Source organism: Temnothorax longispinosus, chromosome 11, assembly GCF_030848805.1.
Source record: "Temnothorax longispinosus isolate EJ_2023e chromosome 11, Tlon_JGU_v1, whole genome shotgun sequence".
Lineage (NCBI taxonomy): Eukaryota > Metazoa > Arthropoda > Insecta > Hymenoptera > Formicidae > Temnothorax > Temnothorax longispinosus.
In genome coordinates, this window is record NC_092368.1 from 15,312,580 (window position 1) to 15,327,101 (window position 14,522).

General features: G+C 41.1%; 1 protein-coding gene across 6 annotated transcripts in view; it reads left to right on the forward strand.

Annotated features, from left to right (window-relative positions):
* Positions 1–13,664, forward strand: part of P120ctn (adherens junction protein p120) — a 41,191-nt gene extending 27,527 nt beyond the window's left edge. For 3 of the 6 annotated variants that reach the window (XM_071792487.1, XM_071792491.1, XM_071792492.1), the window contains 12 exons: positions 51–92; positions 185–314; positions 1,077–1,359; positions 1,922–2,047; positions 3,206–3,825; positions 4,318–4,705; positions 6,439–6,456; positions 7,103–7,416; positions 7,891–8,194; positions 8,373–8,511; positions 9,014–9,137; positions 11,800–13,664. In XM_071792487.1, the coding sequence (XP_071648588.1) occupies positions 51–92; positions 185–314; positions 1,077–1,359; positions 1,922–2,047; positions 3,206–3,825; positions 4,318–4,705; positions 6,439–6,456; positions 7,103–7,416; positions 7,891–8,194; positions 8,373–8,511; positions 9,014–9,137; positions 11,800–12,111 (2,800 nt within the window). In that variant the 3' untranslated portion in view covers positions 12,112–13,664. The remainder of the gene's footprint in view (positions 1–50; positions 93–184; positions 315–1,076; positions 1,360–1,921; positions 2,048–3,205; positions 3,826–4,317; positions 4,706–6,438; positions 6,457–7,102; positions 7,417–7,890; positions 8,195–8,372; positions 8,512–9,013; positions 9,138–11,799) is intronic. The other 3 variants (XM_071792488.1, XM_071792489.1, XM_071792490.1) reach the window with 3 other exon arrangements.
* The last annotated feature ends 858 nt before the right edge of the window (positions 13,665–14,522 follow it).

Sequence of the window (14,522 nt, forward strand, 5' to 3'; positions counted from 1 at the left end):
GCCGAGATATATGTATAGCGAGTCTCAAAGTGAAACGTTTCGTTTTTCAGACGCGTCCTACAGGAGAAAGCCCCCGACATGCCGCAATACACGTAAGCTCGCTATATAGTAATTTGCGATATCACACAACGCTACGATACGCAATTTCTGTCGATCTCTCATTTCTCTGATTTACCTGCCGTAGCGGACAGGGCGACACGGACTACCATGGAAGTAACGGACAGGCGGACACCCACTCGTTGCACTCGTCTCATCTGTCCGTCCAGGAGGATCCGCTGCTTATCCGAACCCACAAGCAACAGACTTCTCAACAAGTGAGACCGACTCTCCGGCCGATATACTTCCGAAATTTCGCGCGCGACCCGTTCTTCCGAAAGTTTATTTACCCGTCGACAGTTATTATAAGAGCACAATTCAGTAAAGCAGCATTGCATTAAAGGAAATTTAAAAATTCTTTATTACACTGTTAAATATTATAAAGGATGAAATTTAAATCAATACCTTGAATTAGATGAAATTTGGTTATTTTTAAATTTTAACTGTGTGTCGAAATTTATTATTTTAAAATATTGTAGTATTATTTTAAAACCTCATTGATTTAGTTTTTAGTTAAAATAACGTTAAATTAAATTAATATATTGAGCAGCAGCGACCTATAGAAATGGTTAAAAATTACTCAAATTTAGTATACTTTGATGTTGAATTTAACAGTGTATAATATTTATTTTGTTTTAATAATTTTTATATCTATATATCATTTCAAGAGCGAGTTTTCTATTTACATTTGTCTCTAATGTCTTCCTATGCCTAAACGTACGTTAAAAATGAAAACGAAGTGAATTTGCTCAGTGAATTTCATCCGAAATCACCGGGACTTTTGTCGCGCCCTATTTCGGAAATCTAATCCCGCCATCGTCGATGTCGATATAATCGGATTTCGTACAACGCGCATCGTAGTACGACGCGCGCGAACGCGGATATTAACGTACGTGTTTCGCGCGGCGAAAAATCCTGTCGAATGAACACGCGCGAAAGAGAGAAACGGCGATGACACGGCGCCCCGCTTCCTTCCTCAGGTGACGACTGTGACGAAAGTCGTGCGCGAGGTTTCCCACATGGAGCCGGATCCGGGGGCGGTCAGTTACATGTCGGTGCCGTTGATGTCACAAGATTATCAGCACGCGGACCCCCGCTACCCCGCGGATCCGTACATGGTCAGCTTCGACCATTACGACCCGTACCTGGGCTACCCGCCGCAGCCGGGGTATCCGGGACCCCATGGCATCTACATGCCGCGCTCGCATTCTCCCCACAGCCCTCACAGCCCGTCGGAACACAGTCGTGCTTCTCCGCCACACGGTACGTAGCTCATCAGTGCCTTTTTCTCGTTCGATTTGGTAATTTTCAACTGTCGCAAACATTATCGACGAGCGAAATAAGCAAATATATTATTTATTATTGTGATATTCTGCCTAGATCGTTATATATATGTATAATAATCTAAAAGCTTAAAATTAACAAGTGAAATTATATTATACTATAATAAATAATATAATACGTATATATAGAAACTTATTGAATAATATATCGAAATAAAATTTAACATATATTATTTGTTATAATATATGTAATATAATGATAAAGTATAGATTATAATAAATAATATATTCAATTCAATTTGACATATTGTCCAATAAGTATGTATATATGCGTAAAATGATTGAAAAATAGCAACTGGTATTATAACAGATAAATGATCATTTCGAAGAAAAACTTTTCCTCCGCGCCGAGGGAGATTATTAAACGTAACGTTGTTTCGAAAACGTTATATACCTCGTTTCTAAGACGTCTCGGAGGAGAGGCGGCACGCACGAAGTGAATCTTCGATAACAACATAAACACGGTGATCTGTTTTCCGTAGAGTACATGCGCAAGGGTGCACCTTACGTGGAGGGTAGCTATAACGACATCGACCCCGGCTTAAACCCCGCTTTGCAGGACCATTATCGTATTACTCCGAGTCCCGGTGGTCCTGGAGATCAGTATGGTAGGTGAACAGAGAGACTCCAACAAGTGCGATCCGAGAAGGTCTCGCGCGCCGGGACGGCGAACTCGATTTTAACGTTCGCCACGACCGCGATTAAGATCGCGTCACGTGCGAAAACGGTAACGGCGAAAACGGCGCTTTACGCATACGACGCGGGGGGATGCCGCATAATTCACTTCGATTATCTCCTGACGTTACTTCACGTTCGCTCAAGATCGGATCGGCAACACGCGGAATAACGAATGGTCCCGGCGAGCCCTCTCAACGTCTTCCCCCGTGATGGAGGTCACATCCACCATTTATCTAACTCGCGTCCCTCCGGCCTCCGTTTTTCCCTTCCCATCTGTTAAACGGCTCTTTTAATATCTAAACGCAGATTAGTACTTCCCGCCCCTCCCCGCCTCCCTCGAACTCTTAATGACTTTATGTGACTTATTAAGGCTATCCATATTCCATTAAACCTGATTGAAAAATAACGTTATCTTCTTTTCACGATCGTTTGGCTAGACATGTGACACGTATAAGAGACCATTTAATCTGCCACGTAATACGATATAAAATTATATTTTTAGACCCGTGATATATCATTTTTAACGGTATATATGGTTTTAATTCGGAATCACATCGCTCCTTTTTCGGTGTCTGTTTCATTTCCGAGGTCAAATGGAAAATAAATCGTAAAATATGAAATAAAGTGCCTCTTTGCAATTAAAATTAATATTTGTCATAAGTGATTAAAAATTTGAAAAATTTTAATAAATGAGTAAAACTATTGATATTATATGTACTATATTTATATACGATATTATATCTTTTTAAAGCATATACAGAGTGTGTCATTTTAAATGTTCCAAACAAATTTCTCGAAAAATATGGAAGATACGAAAAAACGTTTCAAACCAAAGTTGTTTAAAACGTTTTTTCATGTCTTCTATATTTTTCGAGATATTTTCCATTTAAAATGGCAAACCCTATGCGAATCTTTTGAAAAGCACTATCGAATCCCGAAGTGAAGATAAGCGGTTATCGCTAAAGATAACGTAAGTGAATTATGCGCCTCCGAGAGTGAGACTCTTCGTCTTAGTTCGACGGCAACTTCGAGTAAGAACGACGTTAGATCGTAACACGATTAGTAATCGATGGCCTGTCCCGTTTCAGACGAGAGCAAAGTGGCCTATGGCTACGTGTCACCGTCGCCATACGGTCCCGTGGGGTACGGGCCCGCCGTGGGGGTCGGGCCGGTGCCAAGTGACGTGCCTGGCTACGAGGAGGGTCACCCAGGGGTGCCCCTCACGTCGGCCGTGCCGCCCGGCATCTTCGAGGACGAGGTGCACCTGCAGCGACTGCAATCGCGTCATCCGGTGGTGCCGGGTATGGCGAGTCCGCTCGACGACGACCAGAAGTCCATGCGCTGGCGGGACCCGAACCTGTCCGAGGTGATCGGCTTCCTGAGCAACCCGAACAACATAATCAAGGCGAACGCGGCCGCGTATCTGCAGCACCTCTGCTACATGGACGACCCGAATAAGCAGAAGACGCGCAGCTTGGGCGGCATACCGCCGCTGGTGCAGCTGCTGGACCACGACAATCCGGACGTGTACAGGAACGCGTGCGGCGCGCTGCGGAATCTGTCGTACGGCCGGCAGAACGACGAGAACAAGCGCGCGATCAAGAACGCGGGCGGCGTGCCGGCCCTGATCAATCTGCTGCGACGGACGTCCGACGCGGAGGTCAAGGAGCTGGTTACGGGGGTACTGTGGAATCTGTCATCGTGCGAAGTGAGTGACCCGCCGAACCGCACGAAATTGTTATAAAAACTAGAAGCGTGTTCAAATCTATTTATATTAATGACTTCTTTTTCTTTTTCTCTCTCTGTCTTAGTACTGTTTGCAACAAAATATAATTTTATTTACGCAGACTCGCGGTTCAGTCGTTTAACCCAGAAACGGTCACCTGGACTGATTTTTATACCTGTCAAAAAAAATAAAGCTCATGTCACAGTAATTTTAATGTGCTTTTTAAAATATTTTTTGGTTTTTCTCTACTTTTTTCAGAAAATATTGAGTAAATCTATATACGTATTGTCCTCAAATACTAATAAATTATAGAACAATGAAAAATATGCAATATGTAATGATTTTAATTGGGGTATAAAAAACCCCAAGGTGACCGAGTTAATTATAACTTCGATCAGAACAGGACCTTTTTATCGGGCGAGACTCTTCGAGGTCGCGAAGTGCTGACTTTTAACACCTGGCGATCAATTTCAGGACCTGAAGAGATCGATCATCGACGACGGCGTGACGATGGTGGTGAACAACATAATAATACCTCACAGCGGCTGGGACCCGAGCTCGTCGTGCGGCGAGACCTGCTGGTCCACCGTATTTAGGAACGCGTCCGGCGTGCTGAGAAACGTATCGAGCGCGGGCGAGTACGCGCGGAAGAACCTGCGCGAGTGCGAGGGCCTGGTGGACGCTCTGCTCTACGTGATGCGCTCGGCGATCGAGAAGTCCAACATCAGCAACAAGATCGTCGAGAACTGCGTGTGCATCCTGAGGAATCTGAGCTACCGCTGCCAGGAGGTGGAGGACCCCAATTACGATAAACACCCGATCCAGTCCACGATGCAGAACAGAGTCACCGCGCCCGCGAAAGGTGAGCTCGGGAAGTACGATAAGAGAATTTTTTGAAGGATTCGATGCGCGACAGCGATCTAGATTTCTTTCTATCTTTTTCGAAGGGGGATGGAAAAAAAACTGGAAAAAATTAATACACTTTAATTTAAATTTAAGCTACATTTAATCTAATTGAAGGATATAAAAGTAAAACTTTTACACACACAAATATCCCAGTTTTAATTTATTAGGTTTACTTTAATTTATTTGGCTCTCTTTTTCGTTTACTTTTTTCACACCTAATTATCACATTATAAGCAAAGAATATCTTCCGTCAGAGGTTTTAATTTTACCTAAAAAAATCTTGGAAATTAGAGAATCCGAAATGTGTTTTTATATCCCTCAATCAGATTAAGCTTAATTAAATTAAATTATATGAATTAAATTAGAAATAATTTTTACGAGTTCTTGAAGAATTGGACCGTTTGTAGATCCCTCGTATCGAGAGTAAACAAATAAATGTGCAATCGTGAAATTATTTTATCATAAAAGTAATTTGCACAGACCGTAAACGTGTAAACGTAGTACTTAATAGTGTACTTTAACGAGGAAAAATAAATTGCGAAGACAGAGGGATACCTCGAGCGTTGTTTTTGGAACGAGTGTATGTTTTCCCACAACACGAGTCTCCCTCGATATGCATGTGGCCACAGTCAGACGTTGCGCGTCTGTGTACGTGTGTGCTTGTGTGTGTGTGTGTGTGTGTGTGCGCGCATGTGTGTGTATGTAAAGATTGGGAGGGAGGAGTGAGGATAGGAGGTAAATGATTCACCCCTTAAACCAACCATGAAATTAGATCGGAGGGGACACGCAGCTTCCCTGTTGCAGACACTTTTCCAGCCATTGTGCGAAACTGTCGCGACGCGTCCTTAAAAGAACGGTTAATTATCTCACGCTAAATTCAAACAAGACAATTTGTCGAAATCTCTTGTTTCAGCGCGCGCGCAATCTTCGTAGATCTGAATCTTTAAATCTCCACGTTATCGAGAATTCCGATTTTCCCCCGTAAAAATCGTGTGAAATATTTACGCGCGAGTCGTTAAAATACTTACGATTACATTTGCTTGCGAAATAAGCAACATTGGCCTGAATGAAAATTGTACCATTAATTCTACCACTCACATTTCGCGCAGACACGGACCGCTCGCTGATATTTTACTGGCGCGTAGTCGGTAGTTTATACATAGTTAGTTTACGTAGCGTATTAAATTTGATTAAAACTTCCGGGGCCGCGGGGTTTACCGAAGTGAGGTAGCGTGAGGACGAAATTTGTATCGCTCCGTAAACCATAAATAACGTACTTAGAAAAGTGGCGATAGCAAAACGTTGCAATTATAAGAGTAGATGGTTTGCCCGTAGATAGATAACTGTACGTTTTCACAATCCTTCCACAATTAATTCTCAGACTGTCTCTTTTGATTTTGATTAATTTGCTTTTTAATGTTTTTCAAGACGGATGGATATAAACAGTGTACCCGGAAATGTACATACACGACGGCGATCCCGTATATCTTTGCGTACCTCTGTCTGTATCCGTTGAGTTTTCTGTTTCTTTTTCTGTTTTAGACAACAGTTAATTACACATGTATCCTAGTTGAACACTTAGAGTTCCTTTTCTTTTTGGTTGATTTTTCGGAATTTAGTTGACGAATCATACAGATTTTTTACGAATCCTAGTTCAGCATGGATTAAACTGTGTTTCAATCTTTTTAGCATACAGTTTATGTCAAGGTAAGCCCCCTCTTGCAATTCCATTGATAAATTATTAGTTTTCCGTTTTCGAAAACATAGTTATTGCATGCGTCGCCGCCTTGCCAGATCGTAAGCTGACCACGTTATATACATGAGTTTATATATTTTCCCTGTAAAAATAATTTCTTTTTCTTTTTATTTGATGTTGTAACCGCTACGTTTTGAAGCGATGATTTATACCTCTGTATACACTGTGTATTATTGCAAAATTGCTAAAATTGAAAAGCAAAATTGACCGACCACGAACAAATTCAACGAGCTTGCTGCAAAGTATGGTATTTACAGTTTAGTTTCTAATTTTGTTTGTTGCGTAGATAAGTATTTCGTTTAACTTATTGTTAGCGGGTTAGTTAGAAAATTTAGAAGTAACAGGCGCCTTAGGAATACGAACACGCGAGTCGTACTTTTCTCAATATCGCTCAATATATCTCTGCAACGCTGCTGCAAGATGCAATATCGCGGAATAAGGAATCTTACGGAAAACGACTCGATAATTGGAACACAAATCAATCTGGTCCCGAATCTCAAGTAAAAATCAATCAATGTGACAACTGCCTCTTGGCTTTATAATATTCTCAGTTTCCTGGCGACTTATTAATACGAATCCTCTGTCATTCTGCTGTAGGTGAGAATCTGGGCTGCTTCGGCGGGAGCAAGAAGAAGAAGGACGGTCAGCCGGTCCAAAAGGAGACCACCGCGTCACGTACGACGAGTCCGCGGACCGAGCCAGTCAGGGGAATGGAATTGCTCTGGCAGCCGGAAGTGGTCCAATCGTATCTCAGTCTCCTGCAAACGTGTTCGAATCCGGAAACGCTGGAGGCCGCCGCCGGGGCCCTGCAAAATCTCGCGGCCTGTTACTGGCAGCCGAGCATCGAGATTCGCGCGGCCGTACGCAAGGAAAAAGGTCTCCCTATATTAGTGGAGCTCTTGAGAATGGAGGTAATTACGCTGTGTAAAATATTTAACCGTGAATACCCAAAGGGGACCCGGGATTATAAAATGTATATATGTTTAACTAATTTAAATAAACAATTAAATTAGTTAGAGTATATTTGGGCTGCCTCAACGAAATTATTATCCAACATTAATCTAATTATTTCACTTATTTTCTTTATTGCTCAAACTAACATTTATTATTTCATATATAAAATTTCATGTATATAAATATTTCCGATATTTAATTATATTTTTTATATTTCTAGATTTCGATTATATTTGTCAAAAGATATTAGTGGATGATACGTAAATTATATTTTACTGCAGTAAATAATGGAAAGATATCTTTTCTAATTTCTGATATTTAGATCTTAAGTTAGTTATAGATTTAAGTATTACTAAAACTGAGATACTCAATTATTCTTCAAAATAAGTAAAATTGAATATTGTGGCTAATAATGTATTTTCTGCGGCTAGGTGGACCGAGTAGTCTGCGCGGTCGCGACCGCGCTCAGAAACTTGGCGATAGACCAACGCAATAAGGAGCTAATAGGCAAATACGCGATGAGGGATCTCATCCAGAAGCTACCGTCTGGAAATAATCAGCACGATCAGGGCACGAGCGACGACACGATCGCCGCGGTGCTCGCGACTCTGAACGAGGTCATCAAGAAAAACGCCGAGTTCTCGCGGTCATTGCTCGACGCCGGCGGTGTCGACAGACTGATGAACATCACCAGGCAACGCCAGAAATACACGCCGCGCGTTCTTAAATTTGCAGGTAACACTTTGGGGCAGGATATAGATCCAAAATAATTATCTAAATAGATAATACAAACGCATCATGAAAATATGTAACCGATTTAATTAATTGTGCGCATAATACATTATTATACATTATTATATTATTATATGTATATACGAGAGGAAGAGATTATCGTATTTACGCGTGTTTTTAGGACAAGTATTGTTTACTATGTGGCAACATCAAGAACTGCGGGATGTGTATAAGAAGCACGGCTGGAAGGAGCAAGACTTCGTCACGAAAACCGTCGCCGCCAGGAATTCAGGGCCTAATTCACCCAACAACGCTAACAGGTAATTATCATCTGTGATGGAGCAAAACGTATAAAATTAGTTACATACATGGCTGATAAGCTGCCGCAATAATGGCTAATTAAAATATCGAAGGGGCCAAATAAATATCAAATTCATTTAACAGTTATTATTGAAAGATTTTTTAAAATTAAATTATAAATATAAATAATAGAACAATATTTTAAATTAAGTTTTGAAATACTTGACATTATGTGTTATTTAACTTTCTGTATTTTTTAATTAATCTTATTTCTCTGTTTTTATTTACATTTAATTATCGAAAACATTATTTTATCGTCATTAAATTAAATTACTTTGATTTCTCCTGAGTATGAATTTATGATATTTCTTTCTGGTATTTTCATTTCTGGGACTCCGCTTATCTTTCGTTTATGATTTATTCGTTTTGTTACGTGAATTTATTTATGATTATTCGCGATATTTATTATGCGGAGTCCTCCCTCTTTTCTCTCGAGCAACTCGATTCTACGTTAAAATACAGCTATGATTGCAGCACTCTGAATCGACCGATGGCGAGCCAGGGAAGCACAAGATACGAGGATCGAACGATCCAGCGAGCAAACATGAATTCGAATAATGTCGGTCGACCTACTATATATCAATCAGTAAGTAATAATAACTAACAGCATCACTAGATAAATATACGCCGCGTAGACACACCATAGGATGAGAAAAGTGTATTTGAAGCGTAGGGAAAGAAATCACACGTTATATGCAATCTGAGCCGTCAGTCTTACGAAAAAGTTCACTAATATTTAATAAATAATAAAAAAAAGCAGATTTATGAAAATATAATTATAAAAAAATTTCACTTTTTGAATGTGGAATTACATTTCGTGTTTATATAATACTGTCGCAAATTTATACAAATTTTTCTACATTTCGGATACTTCATTCTACGTTTATCTATTACACCTGTTTAAATTCGATCGTTATTTTGTATAAAACATTACTTAATTCGATAACAGAAATAAATAAATTTCACAAAAATTTGTCAATTTTGACAACTTCTTTCTTAAGACTGACGAAATTTCGTCCTATTAACCTCGATTATTCGTTGCTATCATAATTTCTAAATATTCGTTATACAGAATAGAATTTAAGAAACTATAGTCTTTCGACATGACTTCCTTGAATACACCAGATGAATCGTATACACCAATAAATAATTATATTTAACTTTGTAGTTAGTGTTTGACTTTACTTAGGCTCGCAAAGTGATTCAAACGACAAAAGTAGTTACCTAGGACGATCGACGCAGCTTTTGGCGCAATCGATTGTGCCAAAACGAACAAACGTCACTCCGTAACTTTTAATCGAAAATACACAGCCATTGTAATTTATCGTGATAAACACCACTGTACACAATCTAATTAAATAATTTATCAGTGATTGTCTTCCTGCAGTTTGGATGACCTTGTAAAGTTTCCATTTTTATCGCGCTTTTTCTTCAGTAGATGCAACAAAAAATTATGTGTAATAAAATGAACATTTTCTAATGTTTTTCTAGTGCATTAAAATTCGAACAAAAATATTTCTAATAAATAAATGTTACTATACATTCAAGTTAAAAGGTAAAATTAGTCGTCATATATGATGTACGTTCATTAATGCGAATCTGGTTGTACAAGAATTCACATAAGTATTAACGCAACGTTCACACGAATTACCGTACGAGACTGGACCAAACTCTCACTTTTTAATAAACGCCGCGTAGCCACTTTCTAAATCCTGAAACTTTTTGCACGGTTTTCATAACAATTTTTCAACTTGCTAATTAATTTAATCGACCGCGAGAGAGGAGGATATATCTCGCGTGATGTAGCCTTAGAAAACGCACCCGCGCAATGTTGCTACTAACGATTTTAGGTCCAAGCGAGAATACTCGAGATATTCGCATCATGTTGTACACAGCTCTGTCTCCGGAAGAGCGCACAAATTTACACTGACAATGAGGAGCTACGGCTGACGTAATCACTGCCTAAAAAAACGAACACCCTCACACCGTCACTAACAATGACAATTATTTTAACTTGTAGCGTAATGATAAGAAAATGGTTTCATATATATCGATTCATTATCGAGAAAAGAAGCATTCGTATGAGCCTAGGAAGCGAACTCGGTTTCCTACGCAATTTTCCCAGTGCCCTGCTAGTTTAGTTATATATTTTATTAGCGAGATATAACACGCATTTACAACTAAATTATTACGTAGCCTATAGTCTGTACTGTATACCCGATTTTGTATATAAGCTTAGGAAATGATTATATTAATCTTGTATACGTAAGTTACAATATACACAGAGTATAATTAATATGGGTATTCGCACGCCACATACGACGCCGTAAAATTATTAACCCCTCGGTATATTCTGTCCTATGAAAATTTATTTTATGGATAATACCGTTGAATATGAAGCTTAATTGAGAATCACGTCAAATTGTTCAGCTCGCTGACGCGACGTAGGAATATAAATTGGCGATCTTTTGTGATGGAAGATTTCATTTTCGTAGCGCGAGGCAATGGAGGACATTCGCGATAGAATTTTATTTCACATGCTGTGGTCGCAGGAAGGAACCTGTGCACAGGTTAAATATTATGTATAATTTTGTAGCGTACACATATACACACGTATACACAATACACGCGATTTCATGTGCGTCTTTATATCATGTGTATTTCAGCTACGAATTACTTACGTCACCGTCGGAATATATTTATATATTCTGTATTTAGCCGAGATACACTAAAATGTAACAAAAGAGAACGATTACTTGAAAATATGTATATTAGATAGCCTATATACCTGATTGCAAATAAAGGCCAAACATATCACATCTTTTTCGTGGTTTTGCCAACACGTTACAGTGTACTCTCGATTATCCGGAATACAGGAAGTAATTGCAAAGATAAAAAACAGGATGCAAGTGACATCAGTTTATGAGACACAAACAAAAATTACTCGAAAAGTAATTTTTTCAATAATATACATGTTTTTTAAAAAGTTATTTAAATATCTCTATAAAAATGTTTCGCATTTACATGTAGCAATTATTGTTATTGTCCCATCAGCAAGTTGCGAATATCTGGACAATCGAGGGTACAGTGTGCGTGAAATATCACCCCCAAAAGTGTCTAAGCTTCTTTCAGCGTTTCCGAAGGGCCGAGGCGCCGCGCGGTTCTCCCCCCACCCTCGCCCACCCCCCCTCGCAAGAGAGACGCGCGACCACCAGTTGGCTAACCGTTGGCTTGTGTGTGTGTTGCAGCAACCGAAACCCGGTGAGCCGCTCTACGCGCAAGTTAACTTGGAGAAGAAAAAGAAGCGGCAGTACGAGCTGGGGGTGGGCCAGGGTGGCCAGGTGGGTCAGGCCGGCGGCGGTGCCGCGATACCCGGGGGCGGCGGCGGCATAGCTGGACCAGGCGGCGGCGGCGGAGGCGGCCAGTGGGTGCCGGACGGCGTCGGGATGGTGCCGGACGGTACCGGCGCCACGTCGGTGGCGGCGACGGTGGCGAATCAGGTGCCGCCGCCGAGCTCGACCGCCGCCGCCGCCGCCGCCGCCGGCGACTCCTGGGTATAACGGGTTCTACGAGCGGGTCCTACGCGGGACCGCCGGGAGGACCTCGCTAGGAACCACGGCCTCGTCGTGTCCCACGGCCGCGTCGAGCGGCCGCCGCCTTTGTCTCCATCTCCGTGCCTGTCCATGTAGCGGAGATGTGACGGGAGGAGGACGTCGTGTCTCTCGCATCCCCCCCGCCCCGAGATGCGAAATGACTCCTGCGCGGGATCTCGGAGGGTCGAAGGTGAACGAGAGATCTGAGGAAGACTTCTCGACTTAAAAATCCCCGGGACGCGGATTCTGCTCGATGACGACGTAAGGGAGCGCAAAACGGACACCCGTTGTAATTTATTCGGGCCCCGAGATCGCCGGTTGGTGACGTCGTGGTCGAGTTAGCTGGATGTAGAACGAGTTAAACGAAACGTTTGTCGCAGAGTGTTAAGACAGAGGGAGAATATCGAGAATATAGCGATTATATTGGAAAATGTGGGAAGCATAGAAATTCGGAGAATCGTTGATGATCCGAGATAGAAGGAAAGTATTCGAGTATTCGGTTTGTACTCGGAGTATTGTCGAGAGAATACGCGCGAAAGTATTATTAGGTATCGAAGAATTACGCGACGCGCACCACTTCCGAGCCACGGCTAGAGGCGGAAGGGCGATCAGACATTACGCTTTACCATTGGAAACAGACGTCCATATTATGATATTAGGAAGAATCTTGAAGAGAAGAATGCGGAAAGTTAACTACGTCGAGTTAATCGGACGAATGGCAGCTGAATGTGAAGCTATAGGGTGATAAAGACAGGCAGCTTTCAAGTCGGAGAACGAGGACGAAGTGTATATTGATCTACTTGAGACTACGAACGAGGATGTATATAGAAACGGCAGCTGACAGGGGATAAACGGACCGATGATGAAACGAACGAGCGGATTGACGGATCAACAAGTGGAGGAACGGAAAAACGACGTATCCCTTCCGGTACTCGCGAGTGAGGATACGCTACTAACGCGACGAGTGGATTGAAAGATCGGATTCGAAAACGGGAGCGGAAGCTGAAGATCGTGCTGGAAAAAATCCCAACCGATCCCGATCACGCTCGCCGGGATAATGCGCGAAACGATGCGCGTTCTGCCTTAGTTTTGACGACGCGAGAAAAACCCTTTTCCCACGGTCTCTCCAGCGTTCACACAGCGTACGAGCGGCGCGTTATAACGGCACGAACTTTAAATAACCGAGAAAGGAGAAAGGGGTCGAGATCAAAGGGGCGCGCCTAAGATATATAATCGAAACGTCTTTGGTACACTTCGATTAAGTACACATGAATTGAGAAGAGCTCCGGCCGACCTTGACGCATTTTTATCGAAGTCCGAGAACCCCATCATCGGGATAATAAAGATCGAGATCGGTAGCGAGGAGGGAAACGCAGCGGAACGAGTCGTGCCCACCAAGTAGATCCGGCAAACGCGAGAACGCACTTGCAGATGCACGCACCTGCAATCTTGATATACGATAATAGTTATCAGTGCGAGAGAGGAGAGAGAGAGAGAGAGAGAGAGAGAGAGAGGGAGAGAGAGGAGAGAGAGAGAGAGAGGAGAGGAGAGGAGAGAGAGAGGGGGAGAGAGAGAGAGAGGAGAGGGAGAGAGAGAGAGAGAGAGAGAGAGAGGAGAGAGAGAGAGAGAGAGAGAGAGAGAGAGAGAGAGAGAGAGAGAGAGAGAGAGAGAGAGAGAGAGAGAGACGTCCAACCACATCCGCAGCAGTAGTCGCACTAATGGCTCTAATACCTTCATGGCACAAATCTAAATTAATATATACATATATATGTCTGCGTATTAATATATTATAAACACGGCACATATATACGCGCATGCGTACACGTATACATGTACACACACATACCCCCTAAGTATATATATTTTAAGATGGTATTAGCGGCGGCAAAAGCGCGAGCGTATACCGATCATCGCGAAGTACTGTGCTAATAATAAGTTAGGTGTGTCTATGTAAGTATTATAAATAAGTAAAGGCGAAGAAGCGCCATGGCGACTTAAAGAAAGGATCACCCATGATTTTGCAACTGAATAAATTAATGGAAATATATGTATAATACAAAGGAAATAAACACACATATATATATATATATATACATACATATATATAATTTTATATATGTATAATATATAAAATTAACATTATTATATTTAAGTGATATATAAAATTAACTAATTATTGTAAATGTTAATAATATATAATTATTAATTAATTTTATATATCAATTAATTATATCAAGATTAATCTTACATATTATAAATATACATAATTATATTTAGTTATATACCTATATGTATAATATTTGTTTTTCTTTCGATGGAACGTACGATAGACAATTAAATAACATAATATCCTGTGTTCGATATTATTAAAATTATTA